Genomic DNA, 14,743 nt, shown 5'->3' with positions numbered 1-14,743 from the left:
TTCAGTTTGGTCAGATTAAGAACAACATATTCTAGTCGACAAAGCTGCAGGTACATCGCTCTGGATTTATCAGAACAGAAAAACCGTTCTTCTGATAGTTATTTCTTATACTGAAGGATCATTGTTAACCAATTAACCAAGACGAATCGGAACAACTTGGAATCAGAAGCGTTCGTTTTGATCAAGGGAGGATCTTAAAGAATGCAGGGAGTTAATATTTTCGGGCTGCTGGTCAGCCTTTCATTCTGCACATTTTTCGCCCAGGCGAGACCAGTAGAAAATGCTGATGATGCAAGGGTAAGTTCATTGGGCTATTCCATTTAAAATCCACACTACCCCTGTGGAAGCTTTTGAAAATATCTTCCACAGAGGGAGTATGAATTTCAAATGGAATGTACACATTAGGCAACTCTATTTGAAACTCACCTTCCCTCGGTAGAAGATTCAGGTTGAATCTTTCTCAAAGGGAGTAAGAGATTCAAATAGAGCGGTCTAATGTGTTCATTCCATTTGAAATTCATACTCCCCCTGTGGAAGATATTTCCAAAATCTTAAATTTTAAATGGAATAGACCATTATTTCAGAGGAGCGATTTTCTTGACATGTGCACAAATTGCAGCTAATTACGTCCTATTGGCATGATTGGTGTGCTGTATGATGATTGGATCACGATATTATTACCACTTGGGTTCAATTGAATTGGCTGTAGAATTAAGGGCTCGGATAGCGACGTTTTCATCTATTTTTGTGGGATAACAAGAGCACATCAGACACTTCGAATTGCATTTTGAATACGAGGAATGTCCTGATTATATCAAATTTTTTGTTTGTTTTAAATTCGCAATATAATACAAATTTTTATGGCAAAATGATTTAAAATGGATATTTTTGAAATTTAGCAGTCCGCGAAGCCCGGGGGGGTTCTTCGAAAAAAAATTTACGGGGATGTGCCACGCAGACTTTCGGATGCTGACTTTCTCTATACCTACTTTTTCCTGTTTTTGCCACCCATCAGTATACCAATTTTTCACAAAAAACACCCAAAAAGCACCCAAATTTGCCCAAATTGGGCGCTTTTAGGGGCACTTTTTCCCAAATGTGTCCAATTGGGCGCATTGGTCTCCACTGAAAACCCACCCATCGATATACCAAAATTGCTGAAAAGGTACCCCAAAACCGTGGCACATCCCCGTATACCTTCAACCAGGGAGAACCCCCTCCGGGCCGCGAAGCAAGTGTTATAAATCTAATGATATGCTCTTACAGTGTATGTAGCTGGGATGAAAAGCAGTCCATCATATGAAAATGTTGACTTTTCGTATTGAAGATATAGATTTTTCCCCCAAAACACCAAATAAATTTTTGGAAAATAAAAATGTATATCTTCAATATGAAATTTTACATTTTCAATTGATGATCATCAGCTTCTCATCCCAACTACACTTATAGTACACGTCATTAGATTATAAAGTTTACTTCGAGGACTTTTAAATTTAAATTTTTTTTAAAAATATCAAATTTTAATAATTAGCCATGAAATTTCAAGAACAAAAAAATTGATATCAGAAGGACATTCCTCGAATTCAGCATGTTCAGAATGCAATTCGTCAAGTCTGATGTGTTCTCAGGTATACCGAAAAATACTGCGCATCCGATTCCTTAAAGCCATAATAATACGATTTCGGTCAATTTTAATTTTGGTATTCTTTGCATCAATTATAGTGTAACAAATGAAGCTTTTCTGGCCATTTCAAGCCAAAATAATGAGATAAAACGAAAGAAATCCTGTAACTTATTATCTTGGTCCCTATATATGTCGTATAACGACATTAATTCAAAACCGCTCTGTTGTCCTACAAAAAAACGTTTAAAGAACATTAAAATGTCGGGAAAAGGTCATGATAACGTTTTAAAACGTTTTGTATGAAAACACACTACAACAATATTTTAAAAAAAAAAAAAAAAATGTTATTGTAAACTATTTTTGCAAACATTTTTGCCAAATATTTTGTCAACACTTAAATAACATTATGTTAACATATTTGCACCCAGCAAACACAGAAATGTTCTTAAAATGTGTTTTTTCAAAACGTTTTAATAACATTTAAATGTCGGGTTATATAAAGGTCATGAAAACGTTTTTAAAACGTTATTGCAAATATTTTGGGCAAACATTTTTCGCAAAATATTTTTTCAACCCCAAAATAACATTCTGTTTAGAATGTTTTGTATCAAGTTTTCAAAAATGTTTTTGGAATGTTATTAAAACGTTTTATACCCTTTATATAACCCGACATTTAAACGTTTTCAGTAAAACATTTTTTATTTGCTGAGCAGTAGATTATCAAAAAATGATTTTTAATGTTATGAAAACGTTTTATACTCTTAATATACCCTTTATATAACCCGACATTTAAACCTTTTCTGACAACCTTTTATAACCTTTTGCGAATGATGTCGAAAACGTTTTGTGTTTGCTGGGTTGTTATGAAATTCCTTAACTATCGCAGCTTGAAAAACAATAAAATACAAAAGAAATTATTTATATAGTAATAACATAAGAACGAGCTGCTATTTCTAGTATATTTCCGTGACTTATCATCTTGTATTGGCAATAACTTTAGATAGGAATGTCCAATTGTAACCAAACAAAGACCAAAATAAAGCTCAGAAATAGTACAATTTACCTCTGACAAAATCTCCATTTTTACAAGGGTTTGGGAAGTTGAGGTGTGGTCCCCCCTTAAGAAAGCAGTGGTCCAGTTTTTAATCAGTGTACATTGGGGGGGGGGTTGATAGTTGATAGCATCATAAAGTTCAGTTTTGTTCCTATCTGACTTTTCGACTTTGTTGCAAGGCTTTTGCCGAAAAAGGTGGCCTTTGTGTCTGAACACCAGTTTATCAAACTTCCTCTTTTGAGTGGTGAGATAATAAACGATAGTACGCCCCTGCCGTTGCATTGAACCTTATGACAACATAGGCAGATAATCTGATAGAATATGGCACGCCACATCGGACATTAAACGCCGAGTTTAAAACTCAACGTTATCTTTTTCATTCTTGGCGTCATTTTTTTGAACTGGACGTTATTTTTTTAAGACTCGGCGTTTTATGTCCGGTGGAGCGTGCCATAACATTTTTTTTAATTAAAAAATACGAAACGTTTTCAGTGCTATTCAGATGGCGAGATAATTATCTTGCTATGTCGACATCTGTCGACATGGGAGGCAGCAAGATATGCATTTCACCATGTCAAAATAATTATCTCACCATGACGATATAATTATCTTGATAATTATATCAACTTGTTGACAATAATTATCTCATCATGTCGATTCAACATTGACAATATATCGACTTGGCCAGATAAGTCTCGCCATCTGCATGGCACTTACAACGTTCCTTACTAAAGCTATTTTGCACTCTCAAAAGTGAAAATACTGTGAAGACGTCTATATATAATTCCATAATATACAATTTTGTTTTTAGATGTATTTGCAACGATTTAATCACATGGGAAGGGGAAATATGGACACCGGAAGATTACCTACCGAGGCTGACTTCATTGAAGCTATTTCTTCTTTTCAAAGAATGGCAAACATTACCGTCACAGGTAAATATAATACAATCCCGAAGTGAACTTCGTAAATGCTATGGGTATTACATCGATCAGAATTAAAGGGGTAGGCCTATTTCGTGATCCACATCCTCATTACCCCTTACTCCAAAAACGTTGAGATTTGCCACACCATCAGAAATCTAGGAGGACTATATATCAGTGTACATGCCTTTCCAAAACAGTTGATCAGGATGCATATGTCATGCAGTAAATAGTACAATTGCCATGATTAGGCCTACCGTCTGTCGACAGACGACAGATAAAAAATACAAATTAAAGAATTTACCAATTACAGGATTAATTTCTTAGGCAAACCACCGAATCTGCAAGAAATGCTTAGTGAATATACACTGTAAGAAATAAGGTTCTAAAAAAGGTTCTGAAGTTGTCCTGTCAGGAGAACCCTCAGAGGTTCTCTGAAGAACCAAAAATGGTTCCAAAACCATCGAAAATGGCCCCAAAATGTGATGTACAACCGTTTTTGGTTCTTTAGGGAACCTTTAAGGGGTTCTCCAAAATTAAAGAACTTTTTAGAGGTTCAAGAGGGAGGGTTCTCCTGAGAGGACAAAAAAGGTTCTATTTACTAGAACCTTTATTTCTTGAGTGATAGTCATATAGTAAGTCCAAAGTTTCTGCTGATATAATATCTCAACTTTTGTGGAGGTAAGGGGTGAGAGTGTGGATCATAATTCCACTGGCATAAGAAATCGCCACCTCCCAACTGGGATTGCACGTACTAAGTGGCAAATAGTTGCCATTACGTTTTGTTACCTGGAGAGATTTGATCATGTCTCACTCCTTTTTCAACCAAATCGACGGTAATAACTCTTGTAGTGAGGGATCAAAATTTAACCACAAATTGCCTCATCAGGCAAAACTCACTTCCTGGGAACCAAATACCACATAAAGTCATTTTTATGTACTTCATTGACCAATTTAAGTTATATACTGCCTCTAGCTATTGACATTGTGATCTGGTCAACTCATTGACAGATACAAACCTCAGAGAATCGTTGTGCGGCGATATTGATCAAGGGCTTATCTCGGTATGCACTTGCCTCGTCCAAACAATGCAACGTAATTATCTATCATATACTTCGTAAAACATTGATTTAAGGTTGTTTGGTGTTATTATATATGTGTTATTTCAAGATGTTCAATAATTTCATTGCTTCCTTATTCACAGGTAAATTAGACAGCGAGACCATGGAAATGATGAATCTGCCTCGTTGTGGTATGCCCGATAACATGGGATTTTCTCACAAAGCTCGTAGGAGGCGTTATTCTGCTATGACTATGTGGAACAAAAATGATTTAACGTGGAGAATTAACAGCAATACGCCGGATTTAAACAATGCCCTAACTAAAGATATTATGCAAGGTGCACTAGAGGTGAGGGAATAGGAAAACATTAAAAAAATTCAAAATATATCCGTTTCTTTGTTTGTGTGTATGTGAGTTTTGATATGTGGTTGTGTATTAGTGTAGGCTATTGGTATTAGTCGATGGCGCTGCACGAAGTGGGTAAAGTCTTTTGAATTTGCCGGGTTTTACCCAGATTGAAGGCTGTCCTACTTTTGTGTACGCCATACTTCGAAAAGGCTTATACGCAGTGGCGACGGAAGCATTAAAATGTATGGGGGACAAGCATATTTTGTGCTTGTTTTACTGCAATATTTTGCATTTTCAGACTATTTTTGACCAAATTAAAGGTAATTCTGGTATTTGATGGTCTAATGTGCGCGAAGCGCGCAAAATTGTGCAATTTTATCCTACTTATACCACATCATTCAGCGCTTTTCGCGCTAAAAAGGAGGACAGACGAGGCAATTATTGCTTTATTTCATCTTCTATTTGGACTGGGGGCGTCCCCCATGAAAAAATTTAGGGGTACGTGTCCCCTAACGATAGTCACGTGTTATATTTTTTCTTTCAGATTTGGTCTGACGTATCTGGACTTACCTTCGAAGAAACTACAGATGCTGGTGCGGATATCATCATCGACTTCTTCACGGGAGAGCACGGTGATGGCAACCCGTTCGATGGACCAGGCAGTGTCTTGGCTCATGCCTATTTCCCTATTCCACAAATCACGGGTCCAAGCATTGCCGGTGATGCTCACTTTGATGATCAGGAGACCTTCACAGATCAGACATCAGCTGGTAAGTTCAAGTATATAAATTCTTTGCTGAGGAATCTGTGGTTCAAACGTTTCTCGTGGGGTTATGGTTCATATGGCTACAAAACGATTCTCTTAAAATGCATCTATACGCACAGTTTCCACTTTGATACACCCGAGTACACACATTTTTCAAAGCACGGCGAGTCTATTCTCTACACAGTCTGTGTTTATACTACAGGGTTGAGTGCATAGCATCATAAGAGCTGTGTGAGATCTACACTGTAAAAAAATGATCGTAAATTAACGGACGCCCGTATTTCGAAATTTCCCGAAAGCAAAACAGCTTTTTGTGATTAGAACCACCTACCTACCTCCACACCGTACCAACCCCCACCCCCCCCCCCCCCCATATAATACTACAAACCCACCCCTATCACTAACTCACACTTAATCCTGCTTAAACACATGGCACTGAAAGTAAAATTAAAATTCCGTAATTTTGCTGGTCACCGTAAAAGTACGGGGAAACCACTGGCAGCAAATTTTCCGGTTATCTCGTAAAACAACAAATTACGTTAAAGGATTCAATACGAGTTCAATCATTCTGCTGTTATCAGTATTTGAATTAATTGCCTTTTCCTTTTTACGCGCTTTCTCTCCATTAGGAATCAATTTATTCCAGGTAGCGGCACACGAATTCGGACATAGTCTCGGATTAGGCCATTCCGATGACCAGAATGCTCTTATGTATGCCTTCTACAGAGGATATATCCCAAACTTTGAACTTCCTCAAGATGACATCAATGGCATTCAATATTTATATGGTAAGTGTCTTGGCGGTTGATTGATTAATTAATTGATTTTTAAATTGGTTGGTTGGTTGAGTGAGTGAGTGAGTGAGTGAGTGAGTGAGTGAGTGAGTGAGTGAGTGAGTGAGTGAGTGAGTGAGTGAGTGAGTGAGTGAGTGAGTGAGTGAGTGAGTGAGTGAGTGAGTAGGGAGTGAGAGAGTGAGTGAGAGAGTGAGTGGGGGAGTGAGTGAGTGAGTGAGTGAGTGAGTGAGTGAGTAAGTAAGTGAGTGAGTGGGTGTGGAGGAGTGAGTGAGTGAGTGAGTGAGTGAGTGAGTGAGTGAGTGAGTGAGTGAGTGAGTGAGTAAGTGAAGGAGTGGGAAGTGAAGGAGTGAGTGAGGAGTGGCTTTTACAGCTACGCCGAAATGTAGCCCTGTCTGATCTACTATATTGTGCGTGTTAAATAAAGTAGAGAAAGTATATGACTTCAATTAATAATTTGTGATGTTTCTGGCGAGATGTCACAAGACAATTAATTCTCAAAATAAAATAAATAGATATTAAATCCGCGATGTTATGGCCGCCGATTACGAGGCTTATGCCCAGACCTTATATTTAGCATCAATTTTGACTGCAAACCAGGGCTAACATGCCGCCTAAAATTAGTTGTATTTCAGTGCTTCCCGAACATTACGTTTGCCAAAAGTCAAATATTCTTCAACAGAAGAAATGTCACTATGTCGATTTCAAAAGTAAAATCTTAGGAATGTTAACGTTTCAAATCTTCGAATTCTTTAGGTACAAATACTGATGATGACCAGGGTCCAGACATGCCAGATGTTCCAGCTCCAGGAGCACCAGATCCAACCATGATGCCCTTCAACCCACCAACGTGCCCATCCAAAGTTGATGCCTTCACTTCAACTGGCGACGGTAGAACGTTCGCTTTTATTGGTAGGTAGTCATAATGTTGCGATTTTCTAACTTTGTACCTCGTTGACGTGTTTTATCTGTTTTAAAAACTCATTAGGGGTGGTGCAATAATTATGTGTACCCCCGGGATGATGAATTATAGGGGGGGGGCAAAGATTTTTAGCAGGCCAAAAGGGGGGCGGCAAGCATTTTTTGGCAGGTCGAAGGGGGGGGTCAAGCGATTTTTGGCAGGTCGAAAGGGGGGAAAGCGATTTTTGGCACATATATTTTGGGCACCATTTCTATATTACGCCCTAAAAAGGTGTAGAAAAACGTTAAGAACACGTTCAAATATGCAAAATTGCCTGCTCGCTGCGCTCGCATTATATAATAAGACAATTTAAGGTTTTAAATTCGGGTTCGCCAAAATCTTGCATGTGTAAGGGTGGGGCAAAGAATTTTTGGCACGTCAAAAGAAGGGGCAAAGGTTTTTTGGCACGTCAAAAAAGGGGGGGCAAAGATTTTTTGGCACAGCCAAAGGGGGGGAGGGCAAGCGATTTTTGGCAGACCATTTTGAAAATTCACCACCCAGGGGTACACATAATTATTGCACAGCCCCTTAGGGCTGACGATAGGTGCGATGGGCATTTTAAGATACAAAATATTTGATGGGCTGAAAGTGGGATCTACATATATCGGTCTCGTCGGTAGGGCTATGTTCAAGTTACCAACATTCCGAGCTTTGCTCCGTTTTGTTCATCTTCCATAATTTCGTCATTTGTTCTTTATCATGTTTATAGCCTATGGAAGATAAAGAAACTTGAAATTGAAATGCTTATTGCAGAACTCGCATTAATTTCATGTGATTTTGCTTTCAATTCAAGGTGATATGGTGTATGAACGTGTGAATGACGGAATAGCCGATGGATTCCCACAACAAATCAGTCAAGTTTTTGCCGGTTTGCCTAATAATGTGGATGCGGCATTATACTATCCAGGAAACCGCAAAACGTATTTCTTCAAGGTAGGCCCTATAACTTTTTACACACCTTTTTTGGTGTTGTAAAGAAATTATTTTCTTATTTCAGCAGGCCTTTATTATTATAATTACTATCATTATTATTAGTGTTAGTGTTATTATTATTATTATTATTATTATTATTATTATTATTATTATTATTATTATTATTATTATTATTATTATTATTATTATTATTATTATTATTATTTAAATATCAGCTCATAAAACAAGTAAAACTATTATACCCCTCCCCATGTTATGCGTGTTCCATTTACCTATAGACTTCTCAAAAAAGTCTTTATAATGAACGTCTGATCTTAACGATGACGTCGAGAGAAAAGTACCGTAACTTCCAGTGGAATAGCCGCGTCAATGCATGCAGCCCGATGACTGAGCACTTGAGCCAATGATAAGGATCGACTTATTTCTTAATACACACGTAACTTTTTGGATATCATATTCAGCTTACATTAGAACTATTATACAGTAAGCCAAAAAATTAAGGTACCAGTTGTGTTCACCCCTGTATATCCTAAATAAAGACCAATTATGTCAAATTTAAAACAATCAGCTAATACCTGAACTTTTTAGCTCCGATTTAAGACCTTATTTGTTGAAATTGGTTGAGAATTAAAGAGACGGTGATCTAAAACCTAATGAAGGGACGAAATCAAAAGTTGCACTTTTGTGTTCTTATCAATGAAAGCATGACGCTAGTTTTAACGTGCTAATCAATGGAAGCATGGAAGAAAGAGATAAGAAGGAACCACATGCGAACACATTCACTTTGTCCACTCCCTTTACCGACATTTAATTGACATTGTTATTCATGAGGATTTACTTTGATCAATACCCCGCGTTAAATAGGTGATTGGTATTGTACTCTATGTATTTGCATGTCTTCTGGAGCGTGTCTGAAGGATGATTTGAACTAATGACCTTCCGTGCAAGCACTCTATAGGATTTTCTCTGGTGACGTGATCATCGGTCATTGATGGCCTACATCTTTTTCTTCCATTTCGCCCAATTTTCCCGAACTTTGATGACTTTTTTCTCAGAGTTGGCAGTCTTTGGCACTGAAACGAGTTAGCTAGTTACGATTATACACATATAAACTATTAAATTAAACAGGTTTCATGTACCGGACTCAAATGGAACATTGTGCATTATTTAAGAACATTTTGCATCTATTTTTCATCGAAAAAGTCACCAAAATCTTACCTTATTTGCTAAAGATGAAACTCAGCAAATAAACGGCCGATTTTGATGACCTTTTCGATGTGTTAAAGGACATTTTCTACACAACACGATCAAGAAAACAGTTTGACTGTAGATCCCAAAACAAAGCTACTATACATGTTCAGAGCATCAGTGAAATTCCATAATCTTACTTCTGGGTAGCGTTTGTTTGTTCTTGGATGGGTTTGTTATAGTTTTTTTCCAGTAATGATTTCGCCAAGCATCGATCGCGGTAAATGGATCATACATGAAAGTAAGTACCATTGATAGCTTTTCTTTTCATGTGTCAATGGATAAGCGGATTAAAACTTGGCCGATCGAAGTCGTTGTGGTTCCTTCTCATCTCTTTCTTCCATGATGGAAGCATACGCTTACACACGCTTTGTGTACAAATCAATAGCGCATGCAATGAAGGAAACTGCAACCAGGGGGATGACACTCACCTCATTTGCATGGCAAAATTACCCGTCTCCTCTGCAGCCAATTTGTTTTCGCTCCATCGAAATCAAGCTGGTCACGGAGGAGACTACCTTCCTTTGTGTTTGTTCATTTGTGTATGGAGAGCCTTTCTTGGAGTCCATGACTTAGGCTACTACGCTCTCAGCTAGAGTCCGACGCTGCATTGTACTAGAAATACCTTTTCTGTGAAATCGCTATAGAGCCAATCGGGAACACGTATTCAATTTATAAATATAGCATTAAATTAGTATCACATAGTGGCCTCCGTGCAGTGGAAAACCTTAATTCTTTCATCAAAAAGAAATGAAAATGACCAAAAAACGGATCCACCTGTACGCCTATAAAATGGGCACAGAAATTTGTCTCAAATATGAATGAATTTTAAGAAACATACGGGATATGATGAACCAATGACCTGACGCCATGATAGCAGGATCTATTAGTTGTTTTATATACAATGCATATACCGTGTTGTCATAATACCAATATTTGGCATAATATATAACAACTAATATTTAGTATTGTAAATATGCAGTTCATATGCACAAACGAACACTGATCTTTATGATATTCAGGTTGTTGTACATCTCATATAACATGTCATATAGGAGGTCATATGTGTTGACCTTCTCCTATTGTATTTGTTCATCTGTGTATGGAGAGGATTAGCGCCATTAAACGCCATTAAAACTCCATCAGTATTAGGGCGTAGTTCAGTGAACACACCAGATTGCTATTCCAAGTACTTTGATAAATACAGATAATATGTATTGATGGGTCGAGGCGATTGCATTGAAAACCTAATACATTATTCATAACAGTTACGTAATCAATCGATAGTGCGGACACTTTTCATTTGCAAACCACCAAAATTCGTGATCTTTTAGCGTTGGAAAAGAAACCACGTGAATAGAGTGCCCTCTCAAGAATATCAACTCTCTGCTGCAACTTTTAAATTGGCATCTTCCTTGGGGTTTTGGATCGTCGTGTCTTTATTTCTTGAACAATTTCAACGAATGAGGTCTTAAATTCGAGCTAAAAGATGCGGCTATTGGTTGCTAGTTCCAATTATGACACACCTTCCTTTGTTTAGGATATACAGGGGGTTAACATAACTGGTACCTTAATTTTTTGGCTCACTGTATAGTATAACGTAGAAAACGTATGAAATTAGACACACAAACAAAAAAGTTGTTGTCCTTTATATTTGATAGGGTGACCAATATTGGAGATTTAGCAGTACCACAGCCGATGCAGGGTATCCCCGTCCCATCAGTGACTGGGGACTTCCAGCCGATATTGATTCAGCATTTATATGGAGTGGAAACGGAAGAATTTATTTCACAAAAGGTAAGTTGACATGTTCTGATGTTCTTAATTTTAGTCAACGTTTAGTTTTTAAAATGTTATAGGCCCACACAATGTTTGTCCAAATCAGCATCTGAAACGTCAAGCTTAATTCAGCTTCTTTTGTGTAAAAATTAAGGATTTTGTAAAAAAAAGTTTCACGACGATTAATCCAGTTTGCAGTCATATTGTTTTTATGAGTTGCCTGATATTAAGGTTATACGAGGTATTGTTGGTCGAAGCAGCCAAAAAAATCGACTTTCATTATCTGAATCAATTATTATTGAAAAATAACACTTTGATGTTTTGCAAAAGTTCATTCTACAAATCATATACTTTGACAACTTGTTTAATTTATTGTTGTTAATGAGTTATGTACGTTTTACAAAAGTGTTGTTGTTTCAGCCCTCTTTACAACATAACTCAAGAACCACAGGACCTACAAAAGTATATCTGTGATATTTGAATTCTTCTACACGCTCGCTATGAATTGAGCAATGCAATTTTGCGAAAGCTCACTACCATTCGCAAGATGCTGTGAACTACATTTTTTTTTGCTGCTTCGACCAACAATACTCGTACATCGTATAGGCCCTACCCTCAAATTTGTAATTGTATTAAAATAATTTGCTTAAAGCCATATTAAAGATTTCTATATCGATTCTTTTCCCCCATTATCAGGTGATCAATACTACCGCTATCCCGTCCGCAATAACCCCGATTATCCACGTCCTCTATCTGTATGGGGTCTACCTGTTCAGCAAGTCGACGCAGTCTTTCAGTATTCAAACAGGCGCACATATTTCTTCGCCGGCGACGTTTACTACCGTTTCAACGATGCGACGTTCGGGGCTGATGATGGGTACCCGCGTCCTACAGCATATTGGTGGTTTGGCTGTGGGGATAGTAATTTAGAACAAATGACTACTGACAAAAACAGTGGAAACATGTCAGCTAGTTTACCAAGTACCCTCGCGTTTCTCTTGTCAGTTGCTCTTGCTCTTTTACATCTAGTTTAATATTGTAAATAATTGTATTTAAAACAGGGCACTAAAATAACAATTAAATGCACTACTGTCTATCAGTCAATTTGAAAATAAATTTTTAACAAAATCATCCATACTCATCTTCTTTTTTTTTGTTTTTTTTGTTAAGAGTACATGTGGGCTTACATACCCTGCTACCCAGCAAACACACACACACAAAATTCAACAACCTTAAGGGTAGACGAGGTATTGTTGGTCGAAGCAACCTAGAAATCGATTTTCATTATCTAGATCAATATATAATTGAAAAATAACACCTTGATGTTTTGCAAAAGTTCATTCTACAAATCGTATACTTTGCAAACATGCTTAATTTATTGTTGTTAATGAGCTATGTACGTTTTACAAAAGTGTTGTTGTTTCAGCCCTCTTTACAACGTAACTCAAGAACCGCAGCACCGATAAAAGTGTATCTGTGATATTTTAATTCTTCTACACGCTCGCTATGAATTGAGCAATGCAGTTTTTGCCAAAGCTCACTACCATTCGTAAGATGCTGTGAACTACCAAATCACAACAGTTTAAAATAATTAATAACCTTAAAACACGTTTTGGTTGTAGTCTAAAAATTTCAATAACAGTTAGGCTTAATAACGGGTTAAAGATCATGAAAACGTTTTAAAACGTTTTGTATGATAAAACATTACAACATAATTGTAAAATATTTTGGCAAACATTTTTGCAAAATATTTTGTCAACACTTAAATAACATTATGTTAGAATATTTTGCAGCATAAGGTTTGCTGTAGGTTTCAAAATGTTTTGAATGTAGGCCTAATGAAAACGTTTTATACTCTTTATATAACCAGACATTGAACTTTGTGTGTGCGTTTTCACCTACGAACGAGGACACCCACTTGACATTTCACTTATAAACTACAGACACACACAAAAACGAGGACGTCCTCATTTTTTTAACGCTTGCAGAGGGCGCTATACAGCTCAAAATTGCATAGGGGGTAGGTCCCCAATGCCGGTAATATGTCGAGGTCCTCGGTTAGTCGATTAATTGTCATGTTTTCACACAAAAGTCCACGATTAGAATGTGAAAATTCAAATGTACAAGGTCCTCGGTTTTACTGTGAAAAGTTAGATGTCCTCGTTTGGCGGTGGATACGAGTAGGTGTGTGTGTGTGTGTGTGTGTTTGCTGGGAGTGATAAAACCAAAAACACGTTAGTCAATAAGTTATAATATTTCTAAGAGTACGCCATCAGTTACAACAGTACAGGTGCAGCCGGTCCTTGCGTGAGTGGTCGAGCTTTCGTCAGATGTGTCTCTGACTTCATCCAAATTCAATGAAGTCGGAGTCACATCTGACGAAAGCTTGACCACTCACGCAGGGACCCGCTGCACCGGTACTGTGATAACTGACGGCGTACTCTTAGAAAAACTATAACTTCCTATAAACTTCGCGTTGAGAAAGCCTGTTTGCTTATGTTAGTTAATGTTAAAATTAATAGGAGAGCTACACCCAATTAAGCGCAAGCTGAGATGAAAATACCCTCAGTAGATGGATTGTAAATTTATGTTGGCTTTTGGTGTTTCAGGGTTGTCCATAATCACTGCAATCTGACGGTACCAATTATTTGTTACAGTCTTGTACAACACTTATATTTTCTGTGAATGTTCAATTACAAAAATATGCCCATTCACATCTGTGGTTTGCATTTGAATTAAAACCGTAAAAATTATAAAAACGGATAGAACTGTGTTGTCGATTATGAAGTGACATGCTTAAAAAGGCTATATCAAATCAGGAAAGATTGGTCTCGTGAAGCTTAAGGTGCGTAACCTGATTGACGGCATCATCCCTCTTCATGACGAATCAGCATCAAAATTGATAAATCATCACAATTGAAGACAGCTCATTTTATTCAACTAAATTTCATGTAGTTGATATTAAGCAAAACGCATTCTTCATTATTGTTGTTACATTGATCATATGTGCATTTACACTATTCCCCTTCCAACAGAACTGTCCAAGATTTGTGAACAGGAAATTTCACAGGAAATTGATTGCGTATGGCAGTGTCACCTTGAAGATATCGACATCCTCCGTCATGATAACATTGCTCTGAAACATCAGCCCAGTTCCAAAATAATTGCTGAAACATTTTTTTGTCAAATGTCTGATTATTTGGTTGTGTAATTCATACTCCAATACAATGAAAATGCATTTATCATGTTTATTG

The 14,743-nt window shown here is 37.3% G+C and overlaps 1 protein-coding gene across 1 annotated transcript; it reads left to right on the top strand.

The window, feature by feature from the left end:
* LOC140171462 (stromelysin-1-like) lies at positions 1-13,494 on the top strand. Its single transcript, XM_072194733.1, has 9 exons — positions 1-297; positions 3,490-3,613; positions 4,806-5,011; positions 5,556-5,781; positions 6,407-6,565; positions 7,325-7,480; positions 8,323-8,462; positions 11,372-11,507; positions 12,186-13,494. Exons 1-9 carry the CDS (start codon positions 202-204, stop codon positions 12,521-12,523), a joined length of 1,581 nt encoding a protein of 526 aa, XP_072050834.1. The 5' UTR covers positions 1-201; the 3' UTR covers positions 12,524-13,494.
* Positions 13,495-14,743: the final 1,249 nt, after the last annotated feature.

Source organism: Amphiura filiformis, chromosome 15 (genome assembly GCF_039555335.1).
Source record: "Amphiura filiformis chromosome 15, Afil_fr2py, whole genome shotgun sequence".
Taxonomy (NCBI): domain Eukaryota; kingdom Metazoa; phylum Echinodermata; class Ophiuroidea; order Amphilepidida; family Amphiuridae; genus Amphiura; species Amphiura filiformis.
The sequence above is the reverse complement of the archived record's forward strand: the minus strand, read 5'-3'. Positions and strand labels throughout refer to the sequence as shown.

Bases quoted from the DNA above. Each gene is read 5' to 3' on its own strand.
- LOC140171462 (XM_072194733.1), top strand. From the start codon at position 202: ATGCAGGGAGTTAATATTTTCGGGCTGCTGGTCAGCCTTTCATTCTGC. The intron at 5,782-6,406 runs GTAAGTTCAAGT...TCTCTCCATTAG, and splicing joins CACAGATCAGACATCAGCTG to GAATCAATTTATTCCAGGTA. The intron at 11,508-12,185 runs GTAAGTTGACAT...CCCCATTATCAG, and splicing joins AAGAATTTATTTCACAAAAG to GTGATCAATACTACCGCTAT.